Below are 12388 nucleotides of genomic sequence, written 5' to 3' on the forward strand. Positions count from 1 at the left end.
TTAAAAACTATTATGTGACTTTGAAACCAGCCACAAACAGTATCATTATCATTACAAATGACTGAAACATAAATACTCTAGTTTTGACACATGAAAGCCAGAAATGTATTCCAAAATACTCTACGCAAGTATGCCAACAACCTCAAAGTACACAAGTTATTCAAGTTACCACAAGGGGCGCTATAGCATGCTGTGGCATAGATTGTCTTCTTCTACTGTCCGTTTTTTTATTTCAGGTCAACTACTGTCATGGCGGAGTAACAGTTTGAAGAGAATCTTGCTGAGCAAGTTAGTTAAACTGTAGAGATATTTATAGCTAGCTACCTGAATAAAAACATCAGTTTTAAAGGCATAAACATTTGAAGGTAACTCTGTCGCCCCCTAGAGTACTGAGATTTGTTACCGACACAGTTAAATATAGTAGAACCACGCAATTGCAAGTGTTTGCGCCTTCTTTTGTGTACTTGTGTAAAGTATGTTTCTGGCCTAAGTTGAAGGCATGTAGGTCAAGTCTTGATTCCAAAATGTGAATCATAAAGAAATGTTGTGCAAGTGTCCTGTGTAATTGTTAGATTAGCCGCAGGAAACGCAGTCTGATGCAGTAATACTGTTTTTTTTTTTTTTTTTTTTTTTTTTTATGTTTTGTTTTTATAGATTGGTTGCTTGATGAGCTAAATAAATTGAGCTGAATTATAATTTTTTTTTTTTTTTTTTTTTTTTTTTACGGCAGACTCAAGAGGAGTGTGAGGCGCTCGGGACTCCGCCCACAGAGCAGAGCCGGAATGAGCTGGAATTCCGAATAGAGGAAGCCAAGGAGAACATCCGCAAAGCAGAGGTGATGCATTTGTGTGCGCGCCTACCTGCTTAAAGGGATAGTTCACCCAAAAATTTAAAGTCATCATATAATCACCCTGATGTCATTCCAAACTTGTATTAACTTTCATTATTCCGTTGAATGTGAAATTAGAAATTGTTCAAAGAATGTTCATGCTGCTCTTTTACATACATTAAAAGTGCAGTAGCAGGGAGATTTTCAGTGAATATAGCATGTAAAGTCGTATGGACTACTTTTATGCTTTGTTTTGCCATTTTGGAGCTTGACAGACCTAGTCCCCATTCACTTTAATTGTATGGAAAAGAGCAACTCAGACATTCTGCACTTACACAAAGAAATTCATATAGGTTTGGAACAACATGAGGGTGAGTAAATAGTGACAGAATTTTCATTTTTGGGTAACTTGTCCCTTTAAGTGATTGTTTCAAACAAAATGTGTTTTCTGGTGTGTCAATTCCATAAGAAAGCACCTGAATGAAGCTGTAAATGTGTTTGTATGGATGAATCTTGTGTAGTAATGCATTTATTTGAGGATCATTTAATTTGTTTGTGTGCATATGAGCAGTAAAAAGCCAAAACAAGACAGAAGCACTTTAGTAATAATGTGATTTTTCTCCCAAACCTCCCTTTCTTTCTCTCTGTCTGCAATGAATGTATTTCCTTTCCTTGTGCAGACGCGTTTGCTCTTGTTCTCGATTCAGAGTCAGAATGTCAGTCTCCTTGTCTGATCAATGTGTCTTCTCTAAGATGCTCTGTCATGTTTCCCATTACTGAAAGCAGCCACTGCGCTCTCTGCTGGCCCTGGCTTTGACATCTGTTATAACTTACAGGGATAATTCACCCAAAAAATGAACATTTTGTCATCTTTTACTCACCCCCGTGTTATTCTAAACGTTTCTATCTTATGCGGAAGACTTATATTCCCATAAAAGCATACTGTGTCCAAATTATGTTGAAGACAAAATAGCACCATAAATGTAGTCCATACCAGTAGTTCTCAACCTTTTTGACACCAAGGCCTCCCATTGTTGGAGAAAATATTCGAAGGCCCCCAATGTACGCTATTAGATATTCATATTATAAGGTTGTGGCGAGCAGGGCGGGGCCGAGCGGCGTCTGGGCAGGGCGAGGCCGGGAAGATAAGTGGTGAATGAGGTCCACCTGTGTGCCACACCGCTCTCGCGTTCCAGGGGTGGCGGGAGTATTTAAGGAGAGGAGACAGCGGCAGATGAGAGAGAGATGCACGAAGCTGATTGTGTGTAGTGTTGAGCTGAAAAGCCAACAGAGTTTATGTGTAGTGAAGCTGAAAAGCATAATGTAGTGTGAAGCAATGTGTTATTGTGTGCGAACTGAAAAGTGCAACAATAAATGTCTACGTGTGTTTTGTCAAGCCGGCCCCAACTTCCTCCTTTCCTTAATTGTTACAAAGATATATATCTATTATAAGATATTTTCTCAGATACTTCTACTGTAATGATGACAAAGCTTGTTTTTCAAAATTTTTTATGGTAAGAAACTACTAGTGTAATTAGATTAAAGCAATTCATCATGATACATTTTGTGATTCCAGAAATGTCTAGAACTGTATGTTCTTCATAAAAATATGTTCTTCTACTTTGGTGTTTTTTTCTTTTTTTTTTAAAGAGGAATAAAAGTCATATGGGTTTGGAATGGTAATCCTTTGGCCAGTAATGAATTTCACCAAATGATGTTATCAATTATGTTGTGATACTAAGATTGTACTTTATAACAAAGTGTTTAATAGTCTATTATGTAGAAGATCCGAACTGTGAAAAATTGCATTATAAAACACCATCTTTGTTTTTCCTTTTGAACTTTGCATCTCTGAAGCCAGCTTGCTTAAATTCCCCATTAGATCTTATAGGCCATTAAATATTTAATAGCGCCATTAGAACTAATGGAGAGAAAGGAAACATAGACAACAACAAACACAATATGTAATAGAACATGGAGTGCAGTTTGGAGATGTTAACCTTTCATTTGGTACTCTGTCTGCAAACCGTCTGTAGTTTAGAGAAAGTATATTCATCAACAAGTACAAGTAAAATTATAATTGTTCTTAAATTTTTTTCCTTTGAAATGTTTCCCCCCTCCGTATTGCTGAAAATAATACCAACAAAAGCTGTTTGTTGTCTGTGAGTGGAGATGGGTGAGTCTTCAGAAAGTCAGTTTGCTTCTTGCCTAATAATGAGATTTGCTGAAGCGTTCGTTCTGCGTGGACGGCTGTACACCCCTGAGATCAGACGGCTCACTAGCTAATAAGAAGAACCACCGTAGACGTTCACTGCTGAAAGCTCTTCTTCCTGTGTTGAGATATTGTGCTTTAGTGATGTTTTACTTGCATTCACAATGGTTTTCTGAGGCGTCACTCAAACACTCTTTTTGGTTAATACTTTATTTTATTTTTCGTTTTTAATTAAAATCAGCATAAATTGAATTCATTACAACAAACACTTCCATGTATTATAGAATTGTACTTTACAAATGTACTTTACGGTTGAAATAATACATCATTCCACATAGGGGTTGAATTGGGTCAAAATGGTCCAGAGCAGCGTTTCAGCACCGTTTATTAAAAAAAATTATAAAGAGTTTTGTCAATCCATTCCACTTCTTGTATGCTCCTTTTCCTTAAGGCTTCATTCAACATCATATAGCTTCTTAGTTCTTTCTTTTGATTTCAGAGTGATGTGTGATGGGGCATTTTCATTTATATGAAGTGCAGTCCTTTAGCCGTTAAAAACTCTTTTTCACTCTTGTCTGTCTCTTTCAGACAGTAAAGCTGAAAGCAGAAGCGCGTTTGGATCTTTTGCGGCAAGTGGGTGTTTCCGTAGATACGTGGTTGAAGAGTGCCATGAATCAGGTGATGGAGGAACTGGAGAACGAGCGCTGGGCGACACTGCCCACCCTCACCACCCATGATCTCTCTATTTCAGTGAGTACCTCATTTTCCGCAAGCCTCTGAGAGTCTGGTTTGAGGAATGTAATTTACTTTCTTGTGTTGACATACTGACTATTTTAAAAAGGACGTTGAGGAAGGGCATATCAAAGAGCTTGTCTTTTTTTTTTTTTTTTTTAAAGTTCTAATACATCTGGAGAGGGGTATCTGTTAGCATTCACATTCTTCTAAACCGCGGTTGCTTGGCTGGCACTTACGCCCTGTAAGCAACCTGGAGACTGATATCTTTGCTTCATTTGATTTCAGTTTTGGAATCATATTTTTTTCAGGCAGTCACCTGAGCCTTAAATGTGACTGATCACTCCATTTTGAAACTGCTCGCAGCTGCCAGTAAAAAAACATCAGTCTATTTCATGCTGTTAAGAGCCCTATATTATCCATAGATAATACCCATTATCTACTGTAATGACATTTTTGCAATTTATTTGTTGTTCATAAAAAATAGGGATGCACTGACTTGAACATTTTTGGTCGATACCTGTGCTAACAAAAAGCGATAGGCTGATACCGATATTTTGTCACTTACCTTATTTTGTCATCAGTTCACTGTTTTACTTAGGAATACTTAAAAAAAAAATGTATGAAGAGGTAAAAAGGTTTTTTTTACCGTTCTAACAATAAACAATTTCCAATATATATAATTTTTTATATCTCTGAAGTCAAAGCCTGCTGGTTTCAAAGCCTTTTGGATGTTTTCTCTCATCATGTAGCCTAAAGGTAAGTGCCGTTTTCACAACCGTCACGTCCATTTATGGCGTTTATGGCTTTTTACCCACATAATGAATTTAAAATATGAACCCGCAGGGACTAACTGCCGAAACTAACCAGGCGCAAACCTTGACCCGATAATTTATTTATATATATATATATATATATATATATATATATATATATATATATATATATATATATATATATATATATATTATTATTATTTTTTTTTTTTTTTTAATGTAACAATGGTGGACAGTCTAATTTTTGAAAACATTTTGTTGTACAACTTTTCGACTCTAAACTATTAGTCATGGCCTAAAAGCCACAAAATAATTTTTGGGTTATGAATCAGAGTTAGTATTGTTTTGAATTTTTCAAATTAGTTATTATTTATATTTTATTTATTTTTTTAGTTGTTGTATTTCCATTTTTGTTTAATTTTCATTCGTTTCACTCTATAGCTCATTAATTTTTTTTATTTATTTGTTTTTTAGTTTTAACACTTATTTATTTATTTTTAGTTCTAGTATTTATGGACAGCCATTATTTTATTTATCACTTAAATACGTTTAATAAAAATTTCTAGTGTTATCACTATAGTGTCATTTCATTTCATCTCATTCAACACACTGTGTATCCAAAACTAAAATTAATTCAAATTGATTTTGTATTCATGAAAATGATATTTTAGTTTTTTTACATCATATTTTAGTTTAGTTTCAGATGTTATCCGACTTTTTATTTTAGGTAGCAAAAATGATTAAATTTAGGATTAAGTTTTCATTTTTGTTAACAAAAATAACATGGCTTTGAATGACACCCCAGACACCCAGTTGTTTGAAGTTAGTTCTCAAACACAAGTCACCCCTCAGAACAATGCCAGCCTTCCCACTCCTTCCTTCCTGAGTGTGTCAGTGGTATTGTGTTCACACAAGCCTAAACAAACACAGTTCACACACATTACACATGCCATGGTGTCTCCGGGCAGTCAGCGCTGCTGATTACAACCATGCCAAAATCCATCTACATTCCCTGTGCCAGAGGACTCCCCGGACACCCTGTGACACCCATTAGTGTAAAGCTGAGCTTTGAATTTGAATTAATATTGGAATAAGTCCTGGAGTAAACCACAGGTGTAGTGTGGTGTGCATAAAGGTCATTTATAAAGCCCTTAAGTAAGGACAGCAAAAGTATAAATAAGTAATTTAATCTACAGGAGTTTAGTTCACTGCACACTTCAGATTGACCTCTGTCTGTGATTTAATATTCAACTCACATCACCCTGCAGCACAGACAGAGAGAAAGAGAATGACATGGGAAAACAGGAAAGGTAAAGAAAGGGGAAGAGAGAGACGGATTATGTGGGGTGACATAGCAGCATGGGCTTGAAAACAAAAACATTTTTCAAATGAAAAAGGGTCGATGAATATGGTTAGTTTAAAAGACCTGTCTGGAGAGCAAGCCTTGAGTGTGCAAGTGAAGCAAATGGAAACGTTATCACCAGGCTTTAAGATAACTGACCTGAATGTGCTTTTCTAATCTCTGTATTTCCTCCTCATAAGCTGAGGTGGTGTTTTATGTCAGTAAAGTGGGTGGGGCTTACAGTCACCGCCCACCACATCACAGGTTACATATTACAATGTCCTCCTCGCCAGGTCTGTGGTTTGTCAACATAACAATGACAACTCAAGCTATAGCCACAATAGAAAGTTCTCTCTACTTTCATTGACTGACTTGGGTCAGTTTTTAACCTTTCATGTAGCCATTAACTAATCAAAAGCCTTTTATGTCAGACATCTGTTATGTTTCCAAACACCTGTGTAGGCATGAGTGTCCAATGCCTTTGTTCTTTAAAAAAAAAAAAATTGTCCTTCTGTTGCCTCGTTTTGTCTCCTGGGTGTGGGGTCACCTGATCGACACCAAACCAATGAAATTGTCCGAGCAGGCAGGTGGGTAGAACCGGAGAAGTGTTCACACCTATAGAACTCCTATGTTAATCCTGTTTTACTAATAAAGAAAGCCAGCATCTAGACTTCTGAAGGGTTTGCACACCGTTTTGAAGCATTTAGTGGTTTCGGATGAGTGAACTGTTTTTTTAGTGCTGTGTTAGAGACATTTGTTGTCCTGTTTGATTAGACGACGGTGGATTTGGATAGAGAGGAGGGAGAAGAACTGGAGGAGAACATGGAGACGTATGACGACAGCAGCTCTAGTCCTTCAGGAACCTTGAGGAACTATCCTCTCACCTGCAAGGTGCTCTACTCCTACAAGGTAAAAGACAACAACCCATGTAACACACTTACTGTCTTTTAAGATTTTACTTAATTACACTGTCGTGCTGTAGGGAAAACAGACCTTTTTTTTTTTTTTTTTAGTTTGTCTATACCTGTCTCCAATATGTTTGCTTCCCGACCATATACAGGGTTTTTAATGCGCTGAAAATTTTTCAGCAAAACAACATTGACCGTACTAGGCTGTTCTGTCATTTATGACCGATTTTGTTTTTGTTTTTTTATAAAAATGGATTCCTCAGTCTGAGTGGTTCAAAACTTGGTTACTTTATTTAGATATGCAATCTGAAAAACAAAAACAAAAAAAATGGGCTTCATTCAATGAGTCTAAGTGGTCATAAAAAAATATGCGACACCTTGGCTGTTAGCGGTCAACATTGACCGACCATAGGAAATGAATGGGAAAGATCCTAACACAGAGCATTTTTTTTTTTTATATATGTTGAATACAATCTGTATATCAGCCACAATGCTCTACGAACACGAATGAAGGGGTGAGACTATAAAATATCCAGAGTGCAAAAGATTCACACACACACACACACACACACTTACACAGAGAGAGAAAGAAAGAACAGCTTAGGAGGGTTAAAGGGATAGTTCACCCCAAAAGTTAAGTTCTCTCATCATTTACTCACCCTCATGCTATCCCAGCTGTATGTGACTTTCTTCTGCTGAACAGAAAGGTTTTTAGAAAAATATCTCAGCTCTGTAGGTACATACAATGTGGCCAGAACTTTGAAGGTCCAAAAAGCACATAAAGACAGCACAAAAGTAATCCACAGGACTCCAGTGTTTGAATCCATGACTACGTTTAAATGGACACCAGAAAGCGGGTTATTGTGAGAAAGCAGCATTGCAGTTTACATGCACTGTATAAGCAGCGTACTCTTTACTCCCGAATACATGCGACTTGGTCAGTAAGCAGCTTTCTCCTCATTAAAAGACAATGGGTATTTTATTCTCCGTTGCTCCGCTTTATTTCCAGATATTCCAGAGTTGTCGCTGTTTTTGTTTCCTTAACTTTCCATCGCCATGTGCTGCAATAGTGGGGGTTCTCTTTCACATAAAACTCCAGGATTCCCTCAATACATGAGCGCATATACGTGAACGTGAGGGACAGTCAATATTTTACATTGGTGTGTATAAATGCGGATAGTTTATAGTGCATGTGCTTTTCCCACTGTACTTCAAAAAATGTTGAATTCTTTCTGCTGTGTTGATTTGTTGGGCTCCATCATATGACTTTGTTATTTGGTCTGTTCACGCACATGTGCACTCTTCAACCACCCATCAGAATGCCGCTCATGCGTTTACATGGCCACATAAAGCCACATTCTCGAGGAGAAACCTAGATGTGTTAAACCGCTTTCTCTTAATCCCTTAAATTGTGTAAGGAAATCGGCGTTTTCGTTTACATGACATTTCAGATCGCCACTTTCTGCAAAAACCCTTGAATAAACCGTTTTCTTAAGTGCATGTAAACGTGGTCCATGTCTTCAGAAGCAATATGATAGGTGTGGGTGAGAAACAGATCAATATTTGAGTCCTTTTAACTATAAATTCTCATCCCTGCCCAGTAGGTGGTGATATGCATGAAGAATGTGAATTGCCAAAAACAAAAGTATATGAAAGTGAAAGTGAAGATTTATAGTAAGAAAGGCAAAATAATCATGTTTTTTTTTTTTTTTTTTTTTTTTTTAAATACACATAATCACCCTTATTGAAATTTATCACAATGTTAAAGCAGTAACGGTAACTATGGAATTTTGACAAAAATGTCGCAGTTTTGTATTAAATATGCTAATTTATTAGATGGAATATATTATACTTGTTATTACAACAGTGGCAGATTTAGTTTAATTTCTAAATGTGTTTGCGCTGCTATTTTTCATAAATAATTTTCAGCAAAATACATATTTCTCATGAATAAATTCAGCAAGACTAAGTTACACTATTCTGACTGTTCCCATGAAAAAAACACTTTAATGAATTGGGACTGTGCTAGTGAAAATGTTTCCTACTCCACAACAGATATTGTTTTCTTTTCATCAGACTCCTAATAATTAAAGTAATTTGTAGGAATATCTGAAGGCAAACAAGCCCAGTTTATTTTCTAAAATCAAACATAATTTGAACAGAACATACAGTATATTAGAAGTACGTTCTTCATCAATTCTGCTACTCAGACGGTATGAAAATTTGGACGCAGCTTATCTCTCATTCTCTCTCTCTCTCATTCTCTCTTTCTCTTTCAGGCTTCTCAGCCAGATGAACTAACAATCGATGAGCACGAGATGTTGGAGGTTATAGAAGATGGGGACATGGAGGATTGGGTTAAGGTAAAAAAGCAAGCAAGCGCTCCATTTTCCAGCCTTGGTTTTATAAGATGTTCAGAAGTGCAGTCCAAAGTGGATATATGTGTTTTGTATACAAAATCATTTTGTTCAGGCCTGCTCATAAGTGATTATTGCAATTATTGTCATGTGTGATTCCAGGCGCGGAATAAGTCCGGTCAGGTGGGCTACGTTCCAGAGAAATACCTGCAGTTCCCCACCTCTAACAGCGTACTGAGCATGCTCCAGTCTCTCGCTGCACTCGACTCACGCTCACACACATCTAGTAACTCCACCGAGCCTGAGCTGACCTCAGGCAGCTTCAACGGAGATAGCAGCAGTAAGTGTCTTACACACACACAGACGAGTGTATGCTGATGATTTGTGTTGCGATATGTGTGGTCTTGTGTAATCGGTCGCAAAGTAGATACCGAAATGTTCATTCTGACCTACTGTGGAACCATTACCATTACCATAGTACTGTGTCCACAAAACCATGGTAATACAATGGTAATGCAAAGTTCAACAGGAGGTCAAAATAAAGATTTGGGCGGCTGCATTGCGACCAATTAAAAAAAAAAAAATCCCCATTGTCATTGAATACCTGAAAATATCATGTAAATTAAACATTTCAAAGCCTGGAAATAAAATATTACTTCTTGTGAATGCGATCCCTATAAAAGGAATTTTAAAAATCTTTATCCAGAAATGTATTCAAGGAAACGTGGAAATGGAAAAGTCATGAAACTACTTTGGTGCAAAGGGTTGGAAACCCTGTATGTTAATACCATGGTTTTTGGACATGTATCGTGGTAATACCGTGGTATTCTTTAAAGTACCTTGAAGTAATATGTAAATATCATGATATTTGAATGTAAATGAATAAATATCTAATACCATCATTATATCATGGTACCACCAGACTGCTTTTATATTAAGGATTAAGTTGTAACTAGGAAGTTTCTGCATTCGAGATGTCTCCAACACATTTGGAGCAACACCTCAAAATAAGCTAACTATCTTCCCACCAATTAATTACACCTTTCCATCCATCTTTGTCTCTCTCAGTGAGTTTTGTTAAGGCCATGTACGACTATGAGGGTCAGACAGAAGATGAGTTGACGTTCCCTGAAGGCGCCATCATTCGGATTCTCAACAAGGACAACCAGGAGGATGACGGCTTCTGGGAGGGCGAGTTTAATGGGCGAGTGGGCGTCTTTCCGTCCGTGCTAGTGGAGGACCTGACGGCTTCAGAAAACGGTGACGCTCACTGTGGAACAGACGTACAAGTAAGACCAGCAGCACTCACTCTGACCAGTGTAAACATTCAGACCCTGTGTCCTGTCTTTCTGAGTTGATTTGATGTCTGGTATGCCTGAGGCTGTGATTGGTACAGGCGTGGCTGCTTCCTTCCTGTAATTATCATGTTATCCAGTGTCGGGCTAAATCAAAGCCCATTTCAAAATACTGGCCCCCTTGGACCTCAGTGGGTAGCTGTTTATATTGCCTGATCAAAAATTCTTTAGTCTTTCCTGTTATAGCTGAACACATAAATATAGTCATAAATGGTACTTCAATGCAGAAAATATCATTAATATATTTTAGTTTTGCTGAAAATAACATTGTATTCTTCTGATGCCTATAATTACAACAAATGTATACTACATCTAATGTGTCTGTTCATATGTTTGTCTGTCCATTCATTCATTGGTTTATACACTTTATCTATTTGTCTGTCTGTCATTCTATCCTTACATCAATCCATCTATCTCTCCATCCATCCATCCATCTCTCTCTCTCCATCCATCCATCTGTCTATCCATCCTTTCATCAATCTTTCAATCTGTCTATCACTCTTTCTTTTCTATCTATCTGTCTGTCTGTCTGTCCATTTAATCATCTATCTATCTATCTCTCCATCCATCATCATCCATTTTTCAATCTATCATTCATTCTTTTCTATCTATCTATCTGTCTGTCTGTCTATCACTCTTTTCAATCTATCTATCCATCTATTCATCTATCTATATCTCCATCCATCCATCTTTCTTTTCAATGTATCTATCGATCTATCACTCTTCTTAATCTACCTCTTTCTTTTCAATCTGTCTATCGCTCTTTCTGTCCATCCATCCAACCATCCATAAACAAAAATAAACAATCAAACACCAACAAACATACACAAACAAACATAAACAAACATTGAGACATTAAGTGCAATAAATCCATCTGGTTTTACATACAATATAAATGCACATCCAGTCAGGTGAAATGTTCTCTTGAGTGTAATCAGATTAATCTATGTCATCCTCCTCAGGTGTCCCCGTGCCAAAGGCTTCATTCATCACTTCCTCCTCTGCCGCTGTATGATCAGCCGCCCTGCAGTCCATATAGCCCGGAGACCAGCACAGCACCCTCTCTGCCCCGCTCGCCGTCTGTCAACGGAGAACACAAACTGCCCCTCCCACAGAAACCTTACGTTCATAGTAAGACACAAGTAGCTAACTGCTCGGATAGTCATTTCGATCTGAATTCCTTAATATTATACACAGCTATTTCTTCCTGTCTACTAAATTCTCACTTGTTTTACATTTGGTTTAGATCACAATTCCAGCTTAAGTCCTGAGAGCCCAGGCTTCTCTCAGCCATTGAGACTCACTCCAGACGGTTCTGGCTCTGGGAAACTTAGACCTGTATGTGAACAATAGCGAAAATCAAGTTTTGGCTGTTTGTGTGTCTGTTTTATAATCATCGTGTACTAATGTGTCATAGACAGTATTTCCTAGAAAATCTTACGTTTTTGAATCTCTAATTTGTAAGATTTTGTTATTTTTTCAACTGTATTTAGGAAAAGAAATTGTACTCCTGTCTCTGGCCCACTGTCTGAAACGCTTGATTTTGGCATAAGCGCCTCCTTAAAACTTCAGCGTAAACGGCCACTGTTATGATTGGCTAACATCATGCAGCCCCTCGAATAGAGCCATTTTTGAGACTCAATAGGGATGAAACTAAATAAGCACCAAAACATTATAAAACTAAATGTCAGCGTTTACACATAACGCACATCCAACACATTGCATCCGAATATATTAAAATGTTCATCTCAAGCACAACAGTTAACACTCACACCCTGTCTACCATGGAAGCATCTGTTGCGGCGCGTTGCACCGACAGTAAACAGATTTTCCATTTGCACATCCATGTGCTCAAAACAGCAGGGCAGCAGCTGGAT

General features: G+C 37.5%; 1 protein-coding gene across 2 annotated transcripts in view; it reads left to right on the plus strand.

Annotated features, from left to right (window-relative positions):
- The window catches only part of LOC127456032 (F-BAR and double SH3 domains protein 2), a 125396-nt gene that overhangs the window by 108724 nt on the left and 4284 nt on the right, over positions 1 to 12388 (plus strand). For both annotated transcript variants that reach the window (XM_051724315.1, XM_051724316.1), the window contains 8 exons: positions 731 to 835; positions 3630 to 3791; positions 6666 to 6800; positions 9079 to 9162; positions 9319 to 9496; positions 10225 to 10445; positions 11474 to 11642; positions 11758 to 11849. In XM_051724315.1, coding sequence (XP_051580275.1) covers positions 731 to 835; positions 3630 to 3791; positions 6666 to 6800; positions 9079 to 9162; positions 9319 to 9496; positions 10225 to 10445; positions 11474 to 11642; positions 11758 to 11849 — 1146 coding nt within the window. The remainder of the gene's footprint in view (positions 1 to 730; positions 836 to 3629; positions 3792 to 6665; positions 6801 to 9078; positions 9163 to 9318; positions 9497 to 10224; positions 10446 to 11473; positions 11643 to 11757; positions 11850 to 12388) is intronic.

The sequence above is a fragment of the Myxocyprinus asiaticus genome, chromosome 18 (assembly GCF_019703515.2).
Source record: "Myxocyprinus asiaticus isolate MX2 ecotype Aquarium Trade chromosome 18, UBuf_Myxa_2, whole genome shotgun sequence".
Lineage (NCBI taxonomy): Eukaryota > Metazoa > Chordata > Actinopteri > Cypriniformes > Catostomidae > Myxocyprinus > Myxocyprinus asiaticus.